Source organism: Anolis carolinensis, chromosome 6 (assembly GCF_035594765.1).
Source record: "Anolis carolinensis isolate JA03-04 chromosome 6, rAnoCar3.1.pri, whole genome shotgun sequence".
Taxonomy (NCBI): domain Eukaryota; kingdom Metazoa; phylum Chordata; class Lepidosauria; order Squamata; family Dactyloidae; genus Anolis; species Anolis carolinensis.
The window spans coordinates 93400884-93425286 of record NC_085846.1 but is presented as its reverse complement, the minus strand read 5'-3'; the positions used below and the strand labels follow the sequence as shown (position 1 = coordinate 93425286).

The 24403-nt window shown below is 39.0% G+C and overlaps 2 protein-coding genes across 3 annotated transcripts in view; one reads left to right on the top strand and one right to left on the bottom strand.

The window, feature by feature from the left end:
- Positions 1-4223: 4223 nt before the first annotated feature.
- Positions 4224-12706, top strand: gatad1 (GATA zinc finger domain containing 1). 2 transcript variants are annotated; one of them, XM_008112518.3, is made up of 5 exons: positions 4227-4543; positions 7806-7931; positions 9257-9316; positions 11212-11395; positions 12309-12706. In XM_008112518.3, the coding sequence occupies exons 1-5, from the start codon at positions 4307-4309 to the stop codon at positions 12497-12499; spliced, it is 798 nt and encodes a 265-aa protein (XP_008110725.1). In that variant the 5' UTR covers positions 4227-4306; the 3' UTR covers positions 12500-12706. The 2 variants fall into 2 exon arrangements, with proteins under 2 accessions (XP_008110726.1, XP_008110725.1); XM_008112519.3 differs by lacking the exon at positions 9257-9316 and having other exon boundaries at positions 4224-4543.
- Positions 12707-13077: 371 nt separating this feature from the next.
- The window catches only part of LOC100567076 (1-aminocyclopropane-1-carboxylate synthase-like protein 1), a 28565-nt gene continuing 17239 nt past the window's right edge, over positions 13078-24403 (bottom strand). Inside the window, exons 8-14 of the mRNA XM_003221977.4 lie at positions 22206-22306; positions 20182-20268; positions 16852-16897; positions 16251-16392; positions 15063-15205; positions 14266-14419; positions 13078-13963 (exon numbers count right to left, since the gene is read on the bottom strand). Coding sequence (XP_003222025.3) covers positions 13782-13963; positions 14266-14419; positions 15063-15205; positions 16251-16392; positions 16852-16897; positions 20182-20268; positions 22206-22306 — 855 coding nt within the window. The 3' untranslated portion in view covers positions 13078-13781. The remainder of the gene's footprint in view (positions 13964-14265; positions 14420-15062; positions 15206-16250; positions 16393-16851; positions 16898-20181; positions 20269-22205; positions 22307-24403) is intronic.

Sequence of the window (24403 nt, the reverse complement as noted above, 5' to 3'; positions counted from 1 at the left end):
ATGGCTGATGATGGGATTAGGTGATTCAGGATCTGGGGAAAGGAAGATGGTATTGTCTTGGAACAGCTGGAGCATACCTGCCTCTCTGGTGATATGCCATTCATGAAAGCTGATTAAAATGTCCAAAGGTTGCTTAATTCTTAAGTGGTCTGGCGTTGCCTTCCGAAGCTTTAGAAAGAGTCCATTGAGCTATTGCAGATGGTGATCATGATAAGTCCATTCAGCAAGAATGTGGACCTGAGGCTGGCTGGTGGCACCCAGGTCAAAGGAATGCTGGCCAGAGTTCACAATGTCACTTGCTTCACTTTATAAGAAATCATAAAATATAATAAAAACATAATAAAATTTATAGAGGACACATATAGGGTTCATAATGGAGGAGAAAGGATATTCAGCATCTCCATCATGGTGGGAGACCTATGCAAGTTTCATCCAAGGTGCTACAGGGGGCTCCGATCTTCCCTGCGCTTTCCATGGGGGACAAAGTGGGGGATCACACATAAGGAATCCATAGGGGTTGAGGGGGACCCAAACTCGTGGAGGCTTGCCCCTGTGGAGATCTGGGGTTACACACAGTTGGGGCCCATGAGGGTCTTTGAGGGGCTCCCACCTCCCGCATGCCTTCCCGTGGGGGAGAAATATGAAATTATAGAAAAGGATAGTAGGGGAAGTGTCCCTGGGGTCAGAGGCAACACGCCCAGAAACAAAGGAAAACACACATGAGATGGAATAGGAAATCTGGCACAAGGGGATTATGGGTTAGGTAGTTAGAAACAGAGAGAGGAGGGGGAAATGAATGGCAAAAGAAAAACAGCAAAATGGGCAGTAGAGTCTAGTCTAAAGGAACAGAAAATGTGTGTCAAAGGTGATACAGAGAGGCAGAAAGACAGGCAGAATACATTTCAAATGTTGAGAAATAAGGGCAAGATTGTAAAGCATATTGTTTAAAATTGTTTTTTTCCTTTGCTCACCTTTAGCCTAGATATGTCTCAACTCTATTATTATTTATTATTATTAACTTCATTTCTATCCCGCTCTTCTCACCCCGCAGGGGACTCAGAGCGGCGTACAACATAGATTTAGGCAAAATTTCAATGCCTCATATACATAGCAAATAAAACATAACATAAAATCAATAGAAACAATCAACATTTAAATTCAATTTAAAACCATTAACATTAAGATATTAAAACATAAAAACAGCATCTAGATACACACCCCCCCATCATGATCTTAAGGTCTTCTTTGGCTGTCTAGGTTGGTGCTGGGTGACTGGACTCCCACCAGCATCCTCCTTTTATGCCCCAGCCTCAGGAGGCAGTAGGTGTTTCTGCTGGGCCTTGCTTCAGCCAGGCAGTCAGGGCCAGAGTCTGCAAGGAGCCAGTCCTTTTGTTTGTGAGTCATTAACTGGTGTAGGAAAGTCGTTAATTCTTGTCTCAGGTTAAAAAATCAAACACCCTTTTTTGCTAGGGCTTCCAGTAAATTTCTCAGTTACCTTTTGCTATAAATATATGAAATGTAAAATATAAAATATAACCCTTGAACTTGGTCAAATGTACACAGATTTAACATGGGAAGTGTTTGTTGGTCCCTTTTGCAAATTGTCGAAGATTTGACTCTTATTATTCTATCATTCCAGCCTGGTGTCCTTGGCACAACTATAAGTTCCCTGATTATAAACTATCTTATATTGGGGGGGGGGGGTCACCTTTGACTTCATATGGATGGGTTTGATCTTCTTGTGGTCTCAGGCACTCTCATAATTTTCCTCCAACACCACAGTTCAAAAGCGTCTATCTTCCTTCGCTCAGCCTTCCTTATGGTTCAGCTCTTGCATACATAGGTTACTATGGGGAATACCGCTGCATGTGTGTGTGTATGTGCATGCATATAATGATTGCTGTTTTTAAATTGCTTAGATTTTAGCTTGTTTTTGTAAGCCACTCCAAGCCCTGGGGGAGTGTTTTTAAGATTTTTTTTTTAAAGATATTTTAAAGATGTTTTTAAATAGTTAGATTTTAGCCTTTCTTGTAAGCCGCCCCGAGCCCTAGGGAGTGGCGGCATATAAGTTTAAATAATAAATAAATAAATACATAAATAATGTATGTATATGTGTGTATATAATTATGTGTGTATATATGTGTATGTATATATGTATCCACGGCGCACCATGCAGTCATGCCGGCCGCATGACCTTGGAGGTGTCTACGGACAACGCTGGCTCTTCGGCTTAGAAATGGAGGTGAGCACCAACCCCCAGAGTCAGACATGACTGGACTTAACGTCAGGGGAAACCTTTACCTTTTTTATATATGTGTATATTTATGACTATAAAATGTGTATATATGTGTGCACGCGTATATGTGTGTATATATATGTATATAAATGTGGGTATGTCTGTTTATATATGTGTGTGTGTATATGTGTATATGTATGCATATAAATTGTGTGTATATATGTATATAAAATGTGTGTGTGCATATACATACATATATATATACAGGAGAGTCTCACTTATCCAAGCTAAATGGGCCGGCAGAACCTTGGATAAGCGAATATCTTGGATAATACGGAGGGATTAAGGAAAAGCCTATTAAACATCAAATTAGGTTATGATTTTACAAATTAAACACCAAAACATGTTATACAACAAATTTGACAGAAAACGTATTTCAGCACGCAGTAATGTTATGTTGTAATTACTGTATTTACGAATTTAACACCAAAATATCATGATATATTGAAAACATTTGACTACAAAAATGCATTGGATAATCCAGAACGTTGGATAAGCGAACGTTGGATAAGTGAGACTCTACTGTATATATGTGTGTGTGTGTGTGTGTGTGTGTGTGTATATATATATATATATATATATATGTTTGCGTACATATGTGAGTATATTTCTGTGTGTATATGTGTATATAAAATGTGTGTGTGCACACAGTAGAGTCTCACTTATCCAACTCTCACTTGTCCAACGTTCTGGATTATCCAACACATTTTTGTAGTTAGTGTTTTCAATACATCATGATATTTTGGTGCTAAATTCATAAATACAGTAATTACTACATACCATTACTGTGTATTTAACTACTTTTTCTGTCAAATTTGTTGTTAAAAATGATGTTTTGTGCTTAATTTGTAAAATCATAACCTATTTTGATGTTTAATAGGCTTTTTCTGAATCTCTCCTTATTATCCAACATATTCGCTTATCCAATGTTCTGCTGGCCTGTTTATGTTGGATAAGTGACTCTACTGTATATGTTTGGGTACATATGTGAGTATATTTATATGTGTATATCTATATATATAAAAGAGTGATGGCATCACGGCGACCGACCAAACAACAAAACTACAGGCCCCCCAACCTCGAAATTTGACAACACAACCCATCATCCACGCCTCTAGGTTGATACAACAAAAAGAAAAGAAAAATAAAGTCCTAATTAGAGGGTGAGGAATAATTGCTTTTATCCAATTGCTGCCAGTTAGAAGGCTAAGCTCCTCCAACTTGGTCTCCTAGCAACCCAATAAAAATAATAAAAAACACTAAAAATAATTTAAAACACTAAAAATTAATACAATAAAATACTATAATAACAGAAAATAACTAAAAATAATACAAGAAAATAATAAAATATAATAAATAAAAATATAACTTACAATAAAATTAATAAAAGAAATGCAAATAACGTCAAATAAAAATTACACAACAATTTTTAACCAAGACCACCACTTTGCCACAGCAACGCGTGGCCAGGCACAGCTAGTGTGTATATAAAATGTGTGTGTATATGTGTCCGCATATATATTTATGTTGAATCCTTGATGTTTCTTTTCTTTTCTTCTTCTGTTAGTTGTCCTTTCAACCTGGGCTCAAACACATTGGACTGAAGAGACATGGCGCCATGTTTGGCCCTTTGGACTAGAAAGAAGTGCCTCGCCCCCTGCAATATATCTATCTATATCTCAGGCATGGACAAACTTCGGCTCTCCAAGTGTTTTGGACTTCGACTCCTATAATTCCTAACAGCCGGTCTAATCTGTTGAATCCTTGATCTTGTGGTTCGTTCGTTCGTTTTCTCTCAAAGCATCTCGCCTTCGTGTGAAGGATGGGCTCCGGCCTTTCCTGACTGGAAGGCGCGGACGGCGGGGCCCAAGGGTGCAGTTCTCGGTGCGGCCGGCAGGGGGCGGCGCCGGGCCCTGACTCTTCCTCCTCCATCGCCAGGCGCTCCTTCCGGGTCCCGCGCGAACTCGAGCGCCAGAAGGAAAGAAGGAGGAAGGGAAGGAAGGCAGGAAGATGCCGCTGGGCCTGAAGCCGACGTGCAGCGTGTGCCGCACCACCTCCTCGTCCATGTGGAGGAAGGGCGGGCAGGGGGAGATCCTCTGCCACAGCTGCACCGGCCGCGCAGGCCCCGCCGGACCCGGAGGAGGCGGAGGGGGAGGAGGAGGCGCCGCGGCCTATGCCTCCACCTCCTCAGCCACGCAGCAGAGCAACGGGGGAGGCGGAGGAGGAGGAGGCGGAGGAGCTGGGAAGGTGAGCCTCGCCCGGCAGGACAGCCTTGGGGATTTGGGGGTGCCCAGTATTTCCAGCCACTTATTTATTTCGTGTCAAAAGCATGGGTATAGCAAATACATTTCAAAGAATGGAAATAAAATAAAAAAGAAAAGAAATCACAAGCAACTAAATAGTTTTGGACCAAAAGCGGGCAACAGCAACCGCGTTGTCTGTGGCTTTAAACAACTCCTCTTCCGTGCATGAGGCAGGGCATTGTGGGCAAGCATACAGATGCTGAGTTGTTTGTTCTGCTCCACAGTCACACAAGGTGGAGGATTTCCAGCCACTGAGCCCTCGGAAAGCAAGGCTGGCACTGTCCCAGCTGGAGGGTGTGGGAGCCTTCTATTGTCTTCTTGTCAATAATAATAATAATAGAACAATATGACATCTCTTGAATTTTGATCATGAGGCTTGGCTTTGTCGAAGTGTATTTTTTTACTTAGAGAAATATATACAGTAGAGTCTCACTTATCCAACATTCTGGATTATCCAACGCATTTTTGTAGTCAGTGTTTTCAATACATCGTGATATTTTGGTGCTAAATTCGTAAATACAGTAATTGCTACATAGTATTACTGCGTATTGAACTACAGTAGAATCTCACTTATCCAACATAAACGGGCCGGCAGAATGTTGGATAAGCGAATATGTTGGATAATAAGGAGAGATTAAGGAAAAGCCTATTAAACATCAAATTAGGTTATGATTTTACAAATTAAGCACCAAAACATCATGTTATACAACAAATTTGACAGAAAAAGTAGTTCAATACGCAGTAATGCTATGTAGTAATTACTGTATTTACAAATTTAGCACCAAAATATCACGATATATTGAAAACATTGTCTACAAAAATGCGTTGGATAATCCAGAATGTTGGATAAGCGAGTGTTGGATAAGTGAGACTCTACTGTGCTTTTTCTGTCAAATTTGTTGTATAACATGTTTTGGTGCTTAATTTGTAAAATCATAACCTAATTTGATGTTTAATAGGCTTTTCCTTAATCCCTTTTTATCATCCAACATATTCGCTTATCCAACATTCTGCCGGCCCGTTTACGTTGGATAAGTGAGACTCTACTGTATATTATATAATTATATATCAAGATGTATAACAGGCATGGGCAAACTTGGGCCCTCCAGGTGTTTTGGACTTCAACTCCCACAATTCCTAACAGCCTGCCGGGTGTTAGGACTTGTGGGTGTTGGGAGTCCAAAACACCTGGAAGACCCAAGTTTGCCCATGCCTGGTTTATAACCACTATAAAGAAGATTGGAAGTCCTTGTAATCCATCTTTATTTCTCCTCTCCTCTCTGTCTCCCTCCTCTTCTTTTACTTCTCTACTTCAGTCTTTCCTTCTCCTTCCTCTGCTGCCTCTTCTACTTCCTCTTTTTCTTTTTTCTTCCTCTTCTTCTCCTTCTCCCTCCTTCCTCCTCTTCTACTGCTTTACTTCTACCTTTTCTCCCCGTCCTCTTCCCCTTCTCCTTCCTCCCTCTTCTTTTCCTTCTCTTCTCTACTTCTATCCTTTCGCCTTCTCCTACTCCTCCTTCCTCTTCTCCCTCCTTCCTCCTCTTCTACTTCTCTTGGCTACTTCTACCCTTTCTCCTCCTCTCCTCCATCCTCTTCTCCTTCTCCCTCCTTCCCTTCGCTACTTCAATCCTGTCTTTTCTCCTCCTTCTTCTCCTCCTCCTTCCTCTTCTCCTTTCCCCTCCTTCATCCTCCTCTTCTACTTTTCCTCTCTACTTCTGCCCTTTCTCCTCCTCCCTCCTTCCTCTTCTTCTACTTCTTTCTACTTCTACCTTTTCTCCTCCTCTTCTCAGAGCTTACTGTCATATTCACCTGAAATCTCACTTTTTTCATGTTAGGAGCGACTTGAGAAACTGTAAGTCACTTCTGGTGTGAGAGAATTGGTTGTCAGCAAGGATGTTGCCCAGGGACACCTGAATGTTTTGATGTTTTACCATCCTGTGAGAGGCTTCTCTCTTTCCCCTGCATGGTGAGTCAGAGCTGACAGATGGGAGCTCACCCCGCTCACGGATTCGAACCGCCAATCTTTCCGTCAGCAGTCTTGCTGGCACAAGGGTTTAACCTGTTGTGCCACCGGGGGCTCCTAAATCTAACTGATTAAAGATAAGGCAATACACTTTTCTCAGGTTTTTTCCCCAGAATGAGGTAAATGTTCTCAGTGTAAACTCATTTAGTTTCCCCTTGTTCTGCTGAATGGAACTCTCTGAAGATGAAGGAATCTCTTGGCCTCCAGAGTGACAAACTTATCAGCTGAAGGTCAACAAAATGTAATGAATTACTTTGTGAACTGGGTATAAGAATGTCCCATTCACAGTTCAAATGTTCGATTTACAAATGACTCATTAAGAATGGAGGTGAGACAACAGGAAGTGAGAGAAATATACCCCTAGAAGAGAAATTCGCTCCTGAAAGAGATATAAGGAAAAGATGTCTCCACTGAAGTTTTATCACCCATCCTTGTTTCCACAACAAGCCAAATTTTTCAAAATCAAATTTTTACAGAGACAGAAAGTGAAGTGAAATCTGGGTTGCTGTGAGTTTTCTGGGCTTTAAGGCCATGTTCCAAGAGCATTCTCTTCTGGAACATGGCCATACAGTCCGAAACTTCATAGAAATCCAGTGATTCCGGCCATGAAAGCCTTCAATAACACGAAGTGAAATCTTCTGAACAGGGACACAGACAGCAAATCTTTCTGTATATATTTCAGCTCTCAGTGTTAATGATAAAAAATATGTAGTATGATTGTACATAGGATTTGTGCTACATTAGAGCAGTAAAGGCAAATATCACTTAAGTAAAAGAAACATTAAATATTAAATAACAAAAAATAAAATAAACAGTAAACTAATCTGGGAATCTGCTGTTGCAACACATCTGATGAAGTGGTTCTCCTTCTTCCTTCTCCCTCTTTTCTTCTACTTCTCCCTCCTTCCTCCTCCTTTTCTGTTGCTTCTTTTCTTCCTCTTATTTTCCTTCTCTTCTACCCTAGTCTTTTTCTTAGAAATGAACTTGTCAGGTTTGTTTTTTAAGAAAATGAGTGATATCAGATATAAATATTTGTGGAATCCAATTATAAGTATGATATAGACTGAATTTGTATTCCTTTTCTGATTCGTATATATGTCATTCCACTCCCATTTTCGAGTGGACTCAGAAGATATATAGTATATACTCATGACTTACAAGTCTCTTAATTTTTGGGACATTACAGAGTAAGCAAGAAATTCACAGAAGGTCTGCTCGACTAAGGAATACCAAATACAAGTCTGCTCCTGCTGCCGAAAAGAAAGTATCTACTAAAGGAAAAGGAAGAAGGCATATTTTTAAGTTGAAAAATGTAAGGTGATTACGATTCTTACTAATTCTCAGCATTTGTTAAATGCCAGATGAGTGTTGGGTCATATAACAAATACAGAAGAGATTATGCTTATGATCGAAGCATGGTGGTTAGTTTTACGCAAGAAAAAAGTGAAATCACATTTTTGTGTTGCCATCAATGTATACATATTCCTTCTGATATGTTTCCTACACTGGTGGTATTCCTTTTCTGTGTAAGAAGAGCATCTTGTGTATATGATTGTAGACGTTACTTCATGAAGATAATTTAACATTCTGTACATTGCTGAAATGCTTCTTGGTTAATAATAATCATAATATACTTTATTTATATTCTGCTCTATCTCCCTGGGGGGATTCAGAGCCTATTACAGAAACATACATGGCAAACATTCATTGCCATTACACTATTAACAATTAAGTCAGACAGTACATAGACAGAGGCAAGGCTTCCCACTTTTTTTCATATCCGGCATCTGGAGGCTGTGCTCAACTCAGCCATGGGGAGGTGCTGTTGTTCCATTTTCCATGCTGAGGAACCTGTTGTCCATGGACGCCTTCCTAATCGAATTGTCGGCATGTTTTTCAGGGGTGCCTTTTACCTCCCCACCAATGCAGTATCTATTCATCTACTCACATTGCTGTTTTCAAACTGTTAGGTAAACAGAAGCTACGGCTGATGGTGTGAGCTCACCCCTACCCACAGCTCGAACTTCCGGTCGACAAGATTTTCAGTAGTTAGCAGTTTAAACCCGCTGTGCTAGCCATGGCCCAACAAAGATGGCAGGAGGGCCTCTCAGCTACTATTGGGAGAGTGCCTAGTTGGTAGACTTGCTCCCTCCCACTCAGCGGCTGGTGAAATGGCAGTTAAAGATGGCAGGAGGGCCTCTCAGCTACTGTTGGGAGAGTACCTAGTTGGTAGACTGGCTCCCTCCCACTCAGTAGCTGGTGCAATGGCAGGTAAAGATGGTGGGAGGGCTTCTCAGCAGTTGGAGAGTGCCTAGTTTGTAAACTGGCTCTCTTCCACCCAACGGCCGGTGAAATGGCAGTTAAAGATGGCAGGAGGGCCTCTTAGCAGCTGTTGGAGAGTGCCTAGTTAAAGCATTCAACATACACATTTAGCTATTGTTCTATTATAATTTTCTAGTTCTGAAAGTATTGATGATAATTGCTTTGATAGTTTCATATATAGTGGTTCAAAGTTCTACATTAGTAATTTTCCAGATCTGTTTTACTTATGCACCCATATAAACAAGTTGTGTTGTACTTAAACTTTTGACACTGAAACGTTGCTTGTTAATTTTAATCATTAGCACTTTTTTTTAGCCCATCAAAGCTCCAGAGTCTGTAGCCACCATAATTACAGCAGAGTCTATCTTCTATAAGGTATGGCTTTGAAATTCTCTCCCCTCCCCAAGTTTTGTAACTTTTTAATCTGATGTTATATGTAGATGTGTTTCAAAAGTCAACAAAACTTTTAGGGAAAGTATCTGTCCAAAGGGTGTTTCCACAAATTTTATAACTTGCTAAGGAGGCTTAAAACTATGAACAGACTCTCACATACAGTCATGGTGAAGCTTGATGGAACCAATTTTTTATTGCCTCCTTAAGTTTCTTAAGTGTAGTTACATAGGTTTCGCTGTTGATTGTGGCACCATGATGCAGAAAATCAACAAGAATAACACCCTGTGTGTCCCAAAACACTACGTCATCACGATAATGCACACATCATTTTTCACAACCCAGGCGATTGCAAAAATGGGCTGGTCAGTAGTTCCTCATCCACCCTACAGTCCTGATCTGGCCCTTTGTGATTTCTCCCTGTTTGGACTTCTGAAAGACAACCTACGAATTTTCAGATTCAATTACTTGAATGTTAAAACAGCTTTAAAATAATGGATCACGAGGCAAAATCCTGAATTTTTTCAAAATGGTTTTGATGCCTTGGTTAAACGATGGTGCAAATGTGTACAAGTTGATGGTGACTATGTTGAATGGTAGTTTTGTGTAGAGGATTATTCAGGCTATGATCTGTAGCAACTTCTGTTTTATGTTCAGTCATAACGTTTTTATGACACAGGAGGCAAAACTTTTTGACCCACCGCGTATTAATTGGGGCATTCCTAGCTTCTTCCTGATGTAGTCCTCAGCAAACCCCACAAAAGGTGCTCCTGTAAGCAACCTCCCCTAAGAAAATCTTATTACAAAAATTATTATCCACAGTATTCAATGGGTGCATTTAATACAAATCTAAGAATCTTTATAGTGGTTTTTCTTGTACAGGTAGTCCCCAATTTACAAACAAGATAGGTTCTGTAGATTTCTTAAGTTTAATTGGATGTAAGCCTGAACAGATGCATTTTTAAAGTGTAACTCCAGCCAAATAGATAAATAGGTATAAAGTTTTGGATAGCATAGGAGAGGATTAACACCCATGTGGTGTTAGTTTTGTTGTTTGGGTCCCTGTGATAATTGGATTTTGAAAAATTTGACTTGTGGAAACAAGGATTGGTGATAAAGCATCAGTATATACACCGTTTTCCTATAATCACTTTTCCAGGAGTGAATTTCCCTTCCTGGGAGTAGATTTCTCTCACTTCCTGTTGTCTGACACCCATTCTTAACTATGAGTCAGATGTCTGTAACTTAGGGACTAACCTGTACATTGTTGTTTAAGAGTATGATATCTCTTTATAAAGATAGTTCTTGATACGGTTTCTCAGCAGGTCTGTACAGGATCACACAGTCAATTTTGAGTTAACAATTTGAATTTTTTAAAAAATGATCCAAATATAATGCTCTGCTTCTTTTTGTTGTTAAGGCCAGTGGTGTAGTCAAGGCGAGATCTGCAGGGTCAGTACATCAGTACTTTTTGTTTTGCTTCTCTTTTCTTCTGTGTTTAAACAGAATCCTCACAGCTAGTAAGTTTGAGGGTAGATTTTTCCTAACTTCAATATAAGTGTTGGGTTTTTTGTTTGGGTGGTTTTGCCTGTTGCTCTGAAGACTGACACGGAGCAATGGTTTCAAATTGCAGGAAAAAAGAGTCCACCTAAACATTAGGAAGAACCTTCTGATGGTAAAAGCTGCTCGGGAGTGGGATATGCGACCTCAAGAGTGTGGTGGAGCCTCCTCTCTGGGGAGTTTTAAACAAAAGATACAGAAATATTTTCTGATTGGTGGGGGAAATGATAAATGGTGTCGATGTAAAATATAAAATATATAATTTTGGCTTCCGCTTAAAAAAAATACCCAAAACCTCTAATGATCTATGTCTTTTCTAGGGAGTTTACTATCAGATTGGAGATGTTGTTTCAGTCATTGATGAGCAGGATGGTAAAACATACTATGCTCAGATTAGAGGGTTTATTCAAGACCAATACTGTGAAAAAAGTGCAGCTTTAACATGGCTCATTCCTACTACAGCTAGTCCCAAAGACTGTTTTGACCCTGCAACTTACATAATAGGTAAGTTCCAAGGCCTAAAATAAATGGTTTCACTTATAGCAAATCATGGTGTATAGTGCTACATGTGTAATATGTCTACACTCATATATTTGCTTTTATTTCATAGTATAAGTGGAAGTGGTGTTACAATTCTGTCTGCTCTGTGTTTTAGATATAATTTCTTGAGCAAAAAAAAATCTATATTGAAAACCATGATCAATGTGGCTTATTTTACAGCAGTCATTGCATCTTGCGCAGTATTCTGATGCTATAGCAATATGCTCTCTGGTGCTTTCTCTTAAGTGGCTTGTGGCGCATTTACAAAGCCTTCCACACATTCAATTCCTTAGATGGCTCTTATTTTTAAGCCTACAGAACCTTGCCTGGAAAGCAGACTAGTACATGCATGCAGTATGTTGAATGTACAGCGTGTCCAAAAATTCTTTATAATTTCAATTGTATATAGAACTAAAACTGTAAAAATCATTTTGGACATATTGTATACTACACTCCTTGCTCCAATGTCATGAAAAGTAATTATGGGTTCTGTGGTTATGAGCGTAAGCCCAAGTCTTTTCTTCTGCTCAATGTTTTAATGTAGCTTGGGCACAGTGACCAAACCAGCTAAATACTGTACCAGTAAAACTGTTTCCTCGTGGAAACAAAATTCTAGTTGTCTGTTCTCAATGCATCCTCTGTAGCATTTATCATTAGATACAATAGCATGAAGTATTTCAAATGAGGCAATTTTCTCTCATCCCTCAAGTCATATGGAGAAGATTGCAGGATCAAGGAGCAGGAACAGTTTTTACAGCTGTTTTCTTTCTTTATGGTAGGAAAAAAAATCTGTCTTTGTAGTATAGTAGTGACCATCTGGATGTTTCACAAAGCTTTGCTTGGAGACTAAAGTGTTCTTTTTACATTTTCATTAAAGGACCAGAAGAAGACCTTCCAAGAAAAATTGAATACTTAGAATTTGTCTGTCATGCACCTTCAGAATACTTCAAATCTCGATCATCTCCTTTCCCTACCATTCCTACTAGACCAGAAAAAGGTTATATCTGGACTCATGTCGGACCTACTCCAGCTATTTCTATCAAGGAAACAGTTGCCAGCAGCTTGTAATCTGTCTTGCTTTAGAGACTCCTTTTGTATGTGTTTTAAAGTCACTGCCAATATGTGGTTTCAGTTTAACTTTATAGGTTGATTTTATTTATTATTTACTTTTGGGTGCCTTTGTGAATATTACACTCCCCTCCCCAGTTGAAACTTTCTTTGTTTCTCTGTCGTGACTTCTCATACATCAGTGTAAATAAATGAAAAGCTACCTGTTTTGCACTTGTCTTTTACCTTACATTGAAATATATAGCAAGTGACCAGTTTGGGTCATGAGATGTGTTCATATCACTTCAGACATATTCTGCGTTTTTATGATTTCTGTGAGAAATAATGAACTCGAGTAATTACAACTTAATTTGGGTACTGGGATGGTGGGTGGGTACAAAAATTCAAAACTAAAGAAAGCAATCTAAAAACAATTAAGCACATGGTAAAATTATTAGATTACAAGTGGATCAGGCTCCTAGTAAATATTAAACATTTGTTTTCTGATACTGAAGTTTATGTCACCACTGTTATATCTTTATACAATTATGAATCTGCCATGAACCTGTCTTTACTGTGCAAAAATAAGAAGGAAGCCAAACAGTTCAAAAATGATATATATAAAACAATGTTATATACAAATAGATCTCATGACAATGGAAAAACAGTACAGAACACTTTCTTAGAAAGTACAGTAAAATGGTGCATTCACTCAAAAGACTCAGGCTTGTGTTTTGAACCCTGCTTCAACATTTTCTTTTAAAAAATGACATTTACATGCAAGTATGTGTTGCTTCTCTGAGTGGGCCAACACTTGCTCATTCTGATCAGCAACTAATTCATCGTAAGAATACAATCATATTGGGCATGGATATCAATCAAGTTCAAGTATTTAAAAGTGTGATAATGGCATAGCCCAAACATTTGAAAAGTTGCCCAACTTGTGTGGTAAAATCAGTTTTAAAACACAAGAAATAATGGAGGATGCTGAGCCTTTCCTTTTTTCTATCCTGCTCCCAGTAGGGATTAATTCCAGATACGGAATTATGAATAGTTCAGGAATCAGAGCTGATTTTATCCCAAGAAGTGAATAGAAACTAGGGCATGCACTATAGTAGTCTCAGTCACTAAAACAGTCAACATAGTGTAACAATGTTACAAGAAAAACTATGTATGCATTTATGTATGTTTTGTTGTAACGGTTACACACATACACATCTCAAACAACAATTTAAAAAGGGATAAAGGTAATACAATTACAGTGAATGTTTACATGTCATGCTTAGTCTTTGTATTCATATTCCTAGAAGACAGCTATTTTCTTCAAGTGTGAATACCCTTCTGAGGCATCATCAACTGATGTATTTATATAACTATCTGAAATGCTGTCACCCAACTCAGTGCACTCATTTTCTTTTGGAGATGAACTGATGGGAACCTTTTCATCCGTTTTATCAAGTAGCATCTGCTGAAGTCGCTGAATACCTACAGAAACAAAGGATTTAATGAATCTTCCATTAATTATCCACAAAATAATTTGTTTTGACCACTGTATGGTAGGCATGGGCAAACCTCGGCTCTCCAGGTGTTCTGGACTTCAATTCCCACAATTCTGAATTGTAGGCGTTGTAGGGGGCCAAGGTTTGCCCATGCCTGCACTTGACCATGATGTAAACGTTACATTAGTCATCTGAAGGTTTATGATCATGCAAACGTCTTCAAAGATTGAAGGTGGAATGGGGACAAAAAGCAAAGGCTTTTTAAATATAGCTTACACTAAAACTTACACAAGTAGATCTTGTCTACTGTATCTGAGAAGACCAGTCTAAACCATCCAGGTTCATAACAGCAAAAGGCCTTTCCAGGACTAATGAGAAGCTTTCCATCAAGAATCTTCCTCCACAAATCCATTTCAGCTTCAAACGTCTGTGACTTTAAAAACTAATGGGAAACAAAACTGCATTAGTGGGACTTAGAAACACATACATTACAACAACAAAGCATATGACAACTTTTCCCTCACCTAAGTACATAGAAAACGTTCTGGATTACCACTTTATTCATTTATTGAATTTATACCCTGCCTTTCTTTCTTCCAAAGGATCCAAGGTAACATCTACTTTAGCTTCTAAATACAAAGGTGTTGGCGTATACTTAATCTATTACTAATTGCAGGAAGACTAATCTTATCATTCTCTGGATAGCAAGGAAGCTTGAGGCACTTTACTCCTTTGGTAGAGTATGTTATGACTGAACAGATTATGTTATTTATCACATATTTTCCATTAGTGCACTTGATTTTTTTTTAAATAGCTGTGGGCCTGGGGTTGGTTGGATGGCAGGCTAAACCCCTGACTTCCTGACAAATCTTAAGTTTTGGCATTTGAAGTTAACATTAATGGTGAGAGTCATATAACCGTTTATAATTACAACTTCCAGCATTCTTCAGTACTGGTTTTACTGGCTAAAGTTGCTTGGGCAAATATATGAATCCCCTCCAGTGTTTTTCTTAGAACTACATTCCCCTCAGTTTTAAATGGTCAGCTGGGTTTAATTTCCTGATCCCTCCAGCTCCTTCACTTACTTTTCTGAAGTCAGCCCACACATACAATCCTCCAGAACTTTTAAGAACAGGTATTCCTATTTCTGCAAGACCGTTCACAAGAATGTTCTGTGCTTCCTTCAGTCTTCTTCTATTGGTTGGGAAAAACACATTATCCAGCCATTCTGTCAGAATAAAAATATGGCAATGCTAATTGTTTTTCCTCTTTTCATACTCTTTATAGTAATATAAAATTATGCATGAGGTGAAAAATAACACTATGTAACAAAATGTGAAAAGTTTTCTGTTCCTGGTTTGAAAGTGTTGTTTCCTGTTTAGTTGTGCGGTACCTACTTTGAAATAAGTTGTTATACTTGAGAAACTTCATTTTTGTGGCTGCCACAAACTATGTGGGATTGGCTGAGACTTTGAGATACTCATTGAAAAACTATAGAAAAATGTGCTTCAAACTACAGGAAAGAGGATTCCACCTGAACATTAGGAAGAACTTCCTAACTGGAAGGAGAGCTGTTCAGCAGTGGAACTCTCTGCCCCGGAGTGTGGTGGAGGCTCCTTTGGAGGCTTTTAAGCAGAGGCTGGATGGCCATCTATCAGGGGTGCTTTGAATGTGGTTTTCCTGCTTCTTGGCAGGGGGTTGGACTGGATGGCTCACAAGGTCTTTTCCAACTCTATGATTCTAGGATGTCCCGCAAAAACAAAGTTTTTGCCGTTTAATAAACCTTTTCCGTGTTTTTTAAATGATAGATCCAATTAGGAAATGGCATTTACAAGCAATGAACAAAAATCATAGGGTAACACCATATGTTATATAAATAGCTGGAGTCACATTGCTTTTATTTCTTTGCTGTAGTTTTGCTAGGACCAGAAATTTTAATTTGAAACTAAAAGGTTAAGATTATCACAATTTCACTTTTCTCCGGAAACATGGAAATAGAGAGTAATGAACTTTAGAGACCAATCCTTACATTTGTCATATATACGCCAAATTGGAGTCTTAGTTAAGGGACATAGGATTGCAATTTGTTATTATGCAGTTAGGGTCACAGAAAGCTCCCACTTACTATTTGGGGTATCTAGTGAAATTCTGACTATTCTAACTGGCCACAACACTCCAAGACTTTACCCCATCAGTATTGCAACTCTGCCACCCATTCTCCTCCCTCCCTCCTCCCTCTTTCACACACTCCTCATTTCCCAGGTTTTGCTCACCTCTGTCGCTAAGGAATTGCCTGAGAACATGTTGTACAGGTCCAGGGCATCCATGGAAAACAGCCAGCTGATTAACTGCTTCTCTGACAGCGTGATTCCTGGTGTATAATATCCCAACTCTGATACCACACATCCCAAAATCCTTTAAATGAAATGAAAAGGGGAAAGAACAGAAAATATTGCAATCACAATATCCTTAAAAGCAAGCATGGGCAAATTTTGGCCCTCCAGGTGTTTGGACTTCAACTCCCACAATTCATACAAGTTGGCTGTTAAGAATTGTGGGAGGTGAAGTCCAAAACACCCGGAGGGCTGAAGTTTGCCCATGCCTAGTTTAAAACCTAAGAAATTATATTTCTATCCACATCACTTGAGTATCCACAAATTTTGGTATTTGCTCTTTCACATTCATTGCTAGACCTTTGCGGCAAGTATGGCAGAGGTGACACTTTCAGTGCTTGATTTCTCTTAAAATTTTATGCTCACAATGCTTTCACACAGCAAATGTATGAATATGGAAAGAAGTCCCAATCTGACTGTTTCAAACAATGTAATATACAGTATATTGAAGAAATATTCATAATAAACATCCTTAACCTACCTTGCTAAATCCCCACATGAAGTGCGTCCGGTCTGGATCTGGTAAACTAAAATGAAATCACAAATAGAATCTAAGCAACTGTATACAATAGTCATTAACAAATCCTAACAGCGTTGAAGTATCATTTTGATATATCTATATATATAAAAGAGTGATGGCATCACGGCAATTCACAAAACAACAAAAGTACAGGCCCCCCAACCTCAAAATTTGACAACACAACCCATCATCCACGCCTCAAGGTTGATACAACAAAAAGAAAAGAAAAATAAAGTCCTAATTAGAGGGAGAGCAATAACTTTTTTTATCCAATTGCTGCCAGTTTAGAGGGCTAATCTCTGCCCACTTGGTTGCCTAGCAACCAAGGGACAGCCAGGTTTCAGTTAGAGGACAGGCAGATTTAGGCCTCACTTAGGCTTCTTCCACAGATTATCTAATTTGCACTGGATTATATGGCAGTGTAGACTCAAGGCCCTTCAACACAGCTATATAACCCATTTATAATCTTATATTATCTGCTTTGCACTGGATTATCTTGACTCCACACTACCATATAATCCACTTCAGTGTGCATTTTATACAGCTGTGAAGAAGGAGCCTCATATAATCCAGTTCTGAGCAGATAATATAAGATTAGAAATATACAGTAGAGTCTCACTTATCCAACGCAAACAGGCCGGCAGGATAAGTGAATATGTTGGATAATAAGAAGGGATTCAGGAAAAGCCAATTAAACATCAAATTAGGTAATCGTTATACAAATTAAGCACCAAAACATCATATTATACAACAAATTTGACAGAAAAAGTAGTTCCATGCGCAGTAATGCTATGTAGTATTTACAGTAGAGCCTCACTTATCCAACACTCGCTTATCCAACGTTCTGGATTATCCAACACATTTTTGTAGTCAATGCTTTCAATATATCGTGATATTTTGGTGCTAAATTCATAAATACAGTAATTACTATATAGCATTACTGTGTACTGAACTACTTTTTCTGACAAGTTTGTTGTCTAACATGATGTTTTGGTGCTTAATTTGTAAAATCATAACTTAATTTGATGTTTAATAGGGTTATCCTTAATTCCTCATTATCCAACATATTCGCTTATCCAATATTCTGCCAGCCCGTTTATGTTGGATAAGTGAGACTCTACTGTACTGTATTTACAAATTTACCACTAAAATATCACAATGAATTTAAAACACTGACTACAAAAACATTGATTATGAAAAGGCAGACTGCGTTGGATAATCCAGAACATTGTATAAGTGAATGTTGGATAAGTGAGATTCTACTTTAATATGAAATAATTACTGGGATAGAATAATGCAGAACAATATAATCTCTAAAACCAGGACAGTAAATAAACAGGGGAATTCCACACAGGAAACAATCAGGGCCAGCTAACACCTCCCAACAAAGTATTCCCATCATCAAAGTCTGGAAAATCCTCTGTTTTCTCAGGGCCACATACAGTAGAAGCACATAAAATATCGCAAACAACACCACTCTGAAAACAAGGGAATTCCAGACAGGAAACAATCAGGGCCAGCTAACACCTCCCAACAAAAAATTCACTCAGGGAGGAAACAGCCAGGTTTTAAAGCTGCAAGGCCATTACATCCTAATCATTTTTCCTAATTGCAGCATTCATACTTGCCTCCAACAAACAAAAAAAACCATTCAGAAATATTGTATATTCACAACCTTTAGGAAATAATATCCCCTGATGGCGCAGCGTGTTAAAGCGCTGAGCTGCTGAACTTCTGGACTGAAAGGCCAGAGGTTTGAATTGGGGGAGCGGAGAGAGCCCCCACTGTTAGCCCCAGCTTCTGCCAACCCAGAAGTTCAAAAACATGCAAATGTGAGTGCATCAATAGGTACTGCTCCGGCAGGAAGGTAACACCGCTCCATGTAGTCATCCCACATGACCTTGGAAGAGTCTACGGACAACGCCGGCTCTTCGGCTTAGAAATGGAGATGAGTACCAACCCCCAGAGTCAGACATGACTGGACTTAATGTCTGGGGAAAACCTTTACCCTTGACCTTAACTACCACCAATTCCTCAATACTTTATTTCCCATACCACCAGACTTCGCCACAGCAACGCGTGGCCGGGCACAGCTAGTTGTTATATATGTAAGTGGAGGATGATGGAGACTCGTCTCCTCTGGATCACGACTAATGTATTTTATCATGTGGCTAATATGGCAATGATGCATTCCAGCATTTACTTAACTGTATAATCTCTGTGCTAATGCAATGCTACAATCCATCAGATACAATGACAAAGCAGGCTATTCATTACAAGGAGGGGCTCTTTCATACTACACCTAATGTATTCTAAATTGCCAGTTCCTTTCTTAGCTCACTTCAATCTCTTCAAACTAGAACGTTATTTGCAATTTCCAATTTTGTATGGGAGAGATACACCTTGCACCAACTAATTTGCCATGTTGGGATGCAGCTGAGTGCATGGACAGAAAGCTAGGGTATGGTGGAGTTTTATGAGGCACTCTTGCAGAGAACCACAATATTATGCAAATAACAAACCTTGCATCGAAGAGATAGATTTGGCATATGAGATTGTAAAACTGACATACATGGGTAATAACCTAAAAGAAAATAACCTCCTTCAAGCTTACTAAATGGTTTTTGACAACTGTACACATGGTACTATATCACCAAACACTGTTCTGAGAAAATAAATTGCAAGGTCATCTCAGGGCTGGTTTCTATGTGCATATGGTCCCATCTCTGAAAAAAGATTTTTTCAATGCAAAAGAAGACTATATATAGCACTGAAAGGGTTAAAATGAGTGCAATGACTCGGCAAAAGTTGTAGTTCAATATAAGCAGAGATGCCTGTAGCTTAGAAGACCTCAGTGTGAGAAACTTCGGTGAGAGAAGCCTCGGGTTGTAAACCTCATGTGTGAAGCTTCAGTGTGAAGACTGCTGTGTGTAAAGCTCCTGTGTGAAGCTGCTGTGTAAATTCGGTGTGAGAGAAGGCTCTGTGAGAGCGAAGCTAGATGGTGTTTCTCTCCATGAGAAAGAAGCCCAGTGTGGAAAAAAGGAAGGAAGTATAAAGAACTTTATTTGTGTTATGGAAACCTTGGTTTTGTAAGTAGTGCAACCATATTATTTGCCATAAAGAAAAGCCTCCTAAGGAAGAGATAACATTGGTCTGTGTGTGTTTTTTTCTTTTTATCACTTTTGGCTACTGGTGCTGGGTCACGCTGCTACTAATAAGTTACTCTGCTATACTTTTATGGGGAGGGTCTTTTGTTAATAAGCCCACTCGCCCAACATAAATTATACTTACCTCTCTAAGCTAAGGATGCTTGTGAATGTGGAGTCGCCATATATAGAGAGCATGTAGATTTCATCCATTATGACATGTAATTCATATCTACACACAGAAAGATAGACTTAAAAGGAATCTTTAAGGCAATTCAATACATTTTAATGTTATGTGAGACAGAAAAAAACTCATCATGCACTCAATGTGTATTATTTAACTATATTTCCAGAGTGAAAGCCAAGAAAAAAACCCACATAGCAAATTGAACTTTTACTCCAAATATTAGCAGGTATGTGAAGCATGTGACTGACAGGGGGGAAAGCCTAAACACTCTTCAATGTATCAACAAACAAGAAATGTTTACTTAAACTTTTGTTGCTGCTGAAAATCTACAGTACAGTACTCCTAATTTTTAGTTTTAAATTCAATTGCTAGATTGCGGCTTTAGACTAATGTTGAGAAAAAAACAACTATGTTTTCCAGGGTTATGCTAAACTTTGAAAATGACAAAAATGTGAATGACTATTGCTGTTTCCATTACTTTAGAAGTCACAGTTAAAAAAGTTAGTACATTTCTTATTAATTGGATCGGGGAAATTACGCATGTCTATGGATCTAATGTAAAGAGAATGGTATTCTTCCCCAGAAAAAAACTACTTAAGTCATTTCAGAAATTCAGACTGCAATCCTACATATGCTTGCTATCAGTTAGACTCATTTCGAAACTAGGAGCCCCCGGGGTTGCACAATGGGTCAAACCTTTGTGCCAGCAGGACTGCTGACAGAAAGGTCAGTGGTTTGAATCCGGGGAGCGGGGTGAGCTCTTGTCTGTCAGCTCCAGCTTCCCGTGTGGGGACATGAGAAAAGCCTCCCATAGGATGGTAAAACATCCGGGCATCCCCTGGGCAACATCCTTACAGATGGCCAATTCTCTCACATCAGAAGCAACTTGCAGTTTCTCAAGTCGCTCCTGATACGAAGGAAAAAAAACTTTGAAACATATAAAATAAACGAAATGCTTGCTAGTCTTGTGCATTTGTATGGAATTATTGACCGCTTCTATTTGTATTATTCGTATGGCCCCGTTTCTGTCCGTTGCTTATGAAAACGAGTTCCTATACAAATGGGCTTTTCTGCCCAAGGTCTGAAAAAAAAACCCAAAGATTTTTTCGGGCCCTGGGCGGCAAAGTGCCAGGCCCTGCGAGCCAGGCCTACGAGCATCGAGCATTCGATAGCTTGACTGTAAGCCCTGTGAGCAGGCCTATGAATATCGAGTGCCCAACGCTAGGCTATAGGCCCTGCTATAGTGCCGAAAATCAGCCAACTAAACGGCTACAGTTTCTTTTCTTCATTGATTTCACTGTTTCTTTTGTTCCCGTAGGGTTATGCCGTTCCGTGCAATCTGAATTGACAGAACAGTACAAACCCATGAATGAAACAGATGAAACAAGATTCGGGCCCTACTCTGGTGCTTACAGCATCACAAAAGTATTCCAAACACTAGAATTTAGATCATATAATGTGACTCTTACAGCAATAGAGTAGCACTACAAAATAATATTCAAATATATACTGTGCAAATCAATATAGTTTCATTTTAAAAAATTACGTCTCAGCCAGAGGCCTCATTTCATAATACCCAATTCTAAAATGGGCATCTTGATATCTTTCAAATCAAGACATCTACTCATATTATACAGGGTATAATATGTATAATATACACTTTTAGTATTACTGATTTTGGTAATCGTCAGTTTTCATAACGGCATTAAATATTCCAGAGTTCAAATACCTGGTTGAACACATACAGGAATGTACATTTACGAGTTCGTGCAATCTTTATCATAGCTTACATACCGAGAAAATAGAAAACTAAGATATATATATATTAACAATCACCAATAACTATAATAATAATCCAAATATATTTTCTGAGTAAACTGTCTCATGCCGAATGAAATAAGGAGATTACCAAAATCACTTATAACTAATATACTGCACCATGGAAGATTAAAAGCCCAAACAAATAGCGCTAGCACTCAAACCTGTGCGCAAACTCTAGACATTCTTTCAGCAACTGTGCTGGGTAAATGTCCCCTAATGGATTGTGAGGGTTGATCAGGATTAATGCTCTGACTCGGATGCCCTGAAAAAAGAAAAACTGATAGTCGGAGACGCCAAGAGGACGTCAAACAAAGGGCTAGAAGGTCTGCACAATTGCCACCTTTATTCAAATGCCAAGTCTTGAAGACAATTGACTGTATACATGCACAAATATTACTGCAAAAGGAAGGCAAATGTTTTCATTTATCAGCAGTAAGGCATAAGAAGTAGTTCCAGAAACATTATGTATATATGCATATTTTAGTATTACTTTAAATAAGAAAATTTTAAAAATACAACATGATACAAAATTAGGATTGTGATTATACTGCCAAACTTACTGGATGATGTGATCCACCACAAGTTACTAAACCTTTCCTTTTTCCTAAAACAATCTATATAAATAAAAATGTAATGTCGGTTTGTGGGGACCTCATATCTCCCAAACTACTTCACCGATTGCTACGAAATTTGGATACAACATAGTATTCGAACTGACGAGTGTTTAAAGATATTCACATACCTACTATCACAAACCTATCACACCTGAGGCAGGTAAAACCATGCCCCTTAGCAATGGCTAACCAGTCTCCTCCTCCCTTAGTAACTGTCGTAGCAGACAGCTCTTCCCCTTAGGAACAGCACCAGCAATGGCCATGCAGTCTCCTCCCTTTAGCAACAGGTGTGGTCGGGGCCACAAAGGAAGGCTACACCTGTACCTCCATGCCACTCAGTTCGGCTAAGCGAGTTACACAAAGCTGAGGCTCTGTGGCCTAATCACGGAAAGGAGGGATACTGAGAGTGAAAATCCTTATCGTGGGGCCCAGCAACGTGAGCGAGAGGTATCACTAGTTATATTATTATATTACACTATGTAACACTATGATTTTTGCTCCTAGGTTTATCAATGTCATTATTTCCTAGGGTTCTATCATAAAATATGAGAAAAGGTTTATTAAGCTGCAAACATTTCTATTGTTGTGGGACATCCTGAAGCACATTATATTATATAATAATTATATTTTATTGTATTTTTTCCATCTCAGGAGCGACTTGAGAAACGGCAAGTCGCTTCTGCTGTGAAAGAATTGGCCGTCTGCAAGAATGTTGTCCAGGGGACACCCAGATATTTTACCATCCTGTGGGAGGCTTCTCTTTATATATTTGTGGAAGGTCCAGGGTGGGAGAAAGAACTCTTTTTCTGGTTGAGCCAAGTGTGAATGTTGCAGTTGGACAGCTTGATTAGCACTGAATAGCCTTGCAGCTTCAAAGCCTGGCTTCTTCCCACCTGGGGGAATCCTTTATTGGGAGGTGTTAGCTGGCTCTGATTGTTTCATGTCTGGAATTCCTCTGTTTTCTGAGTGGTGTTTTTATTTACAGTCCTGATTTTAGAGTTTTTAAATACTGGTAGCCAGATTTTCAATAAAATGGCCTCTCCCAGCAGGAAAATAACAATGGCATGGCCAACGAGGAAGCCACGGCCCCTGTCATTCTCCCCAAGGGGAGGGCAGAAAAAGAAAGATCGATATCCCTCCATTCATCTATCCATCTATGTTTACACTCAGAGGCAATATTTAGAATTCTACAGATTAGAATACGGATTGCTTATCACATAGACAGTAATATGTTCCGTGTTCCAGAGTCGCCAAACCAGACAACCTCCATATCTGCACAGTCAATGGAACCACAATCATTGTGAAATAACATATATCTCAAACCTACCCTATAACTTTTCTTTCCCATTGAACCAGACTGGGCCGAAGAAACGCGTGGCGGGGTACAGATAGTAAATAATATGTATTTGAAAATAGAAACCAAAGCAGCCTTTGTGATATCACCATGTGGGCATTGTATAGGTCACAAAATATCCTAAATAGTTTGTAATCAAATGATGTGAATTTAAACACAAAGCTAAATAGCTTCTTTGGTGTCCGGAAGAATGCACTAAACTTTTGTAAAAATGATACTGAGTGAAAAATGTAAAATTTACACACAGTGTTAAATGTTCACTTGGAAACACTTGCTAATAAATGCCCATCTTTAAGGGAAAAAATTGAACGGAAAACAAAGTGTGTGTAACAATGACTGAGCCAACTAAGGCCCCTTCCATACGGCCCATTTCCCAGGATCTGATCCCAGA

Bases quoted from the DNA above. Each gene is read 5' to 3' on its own strand.
- gatad1 (XM_008112518.3), top strand. From the start codon at position 4,307: ATGCCGCTGGGCCTGAAGCCGACGTGCAGCGTGTGCCGCACCACCTCC. The intron at 7,932-9,256 runs GTAAGGTGATTA...ACTTTTTTTTAG, and splicing joins ATATTTTTAAGTTGAAAAAT to CCCATCAAAGCTCCAGAGTC. The intron at 11,396-12,308 runs GTAAGTTCCAAG...TTTTCATTAAAG, and splicing joins CCCTGCAACTTACATAATAG to GACCAGAAGAAGACCTTCCA.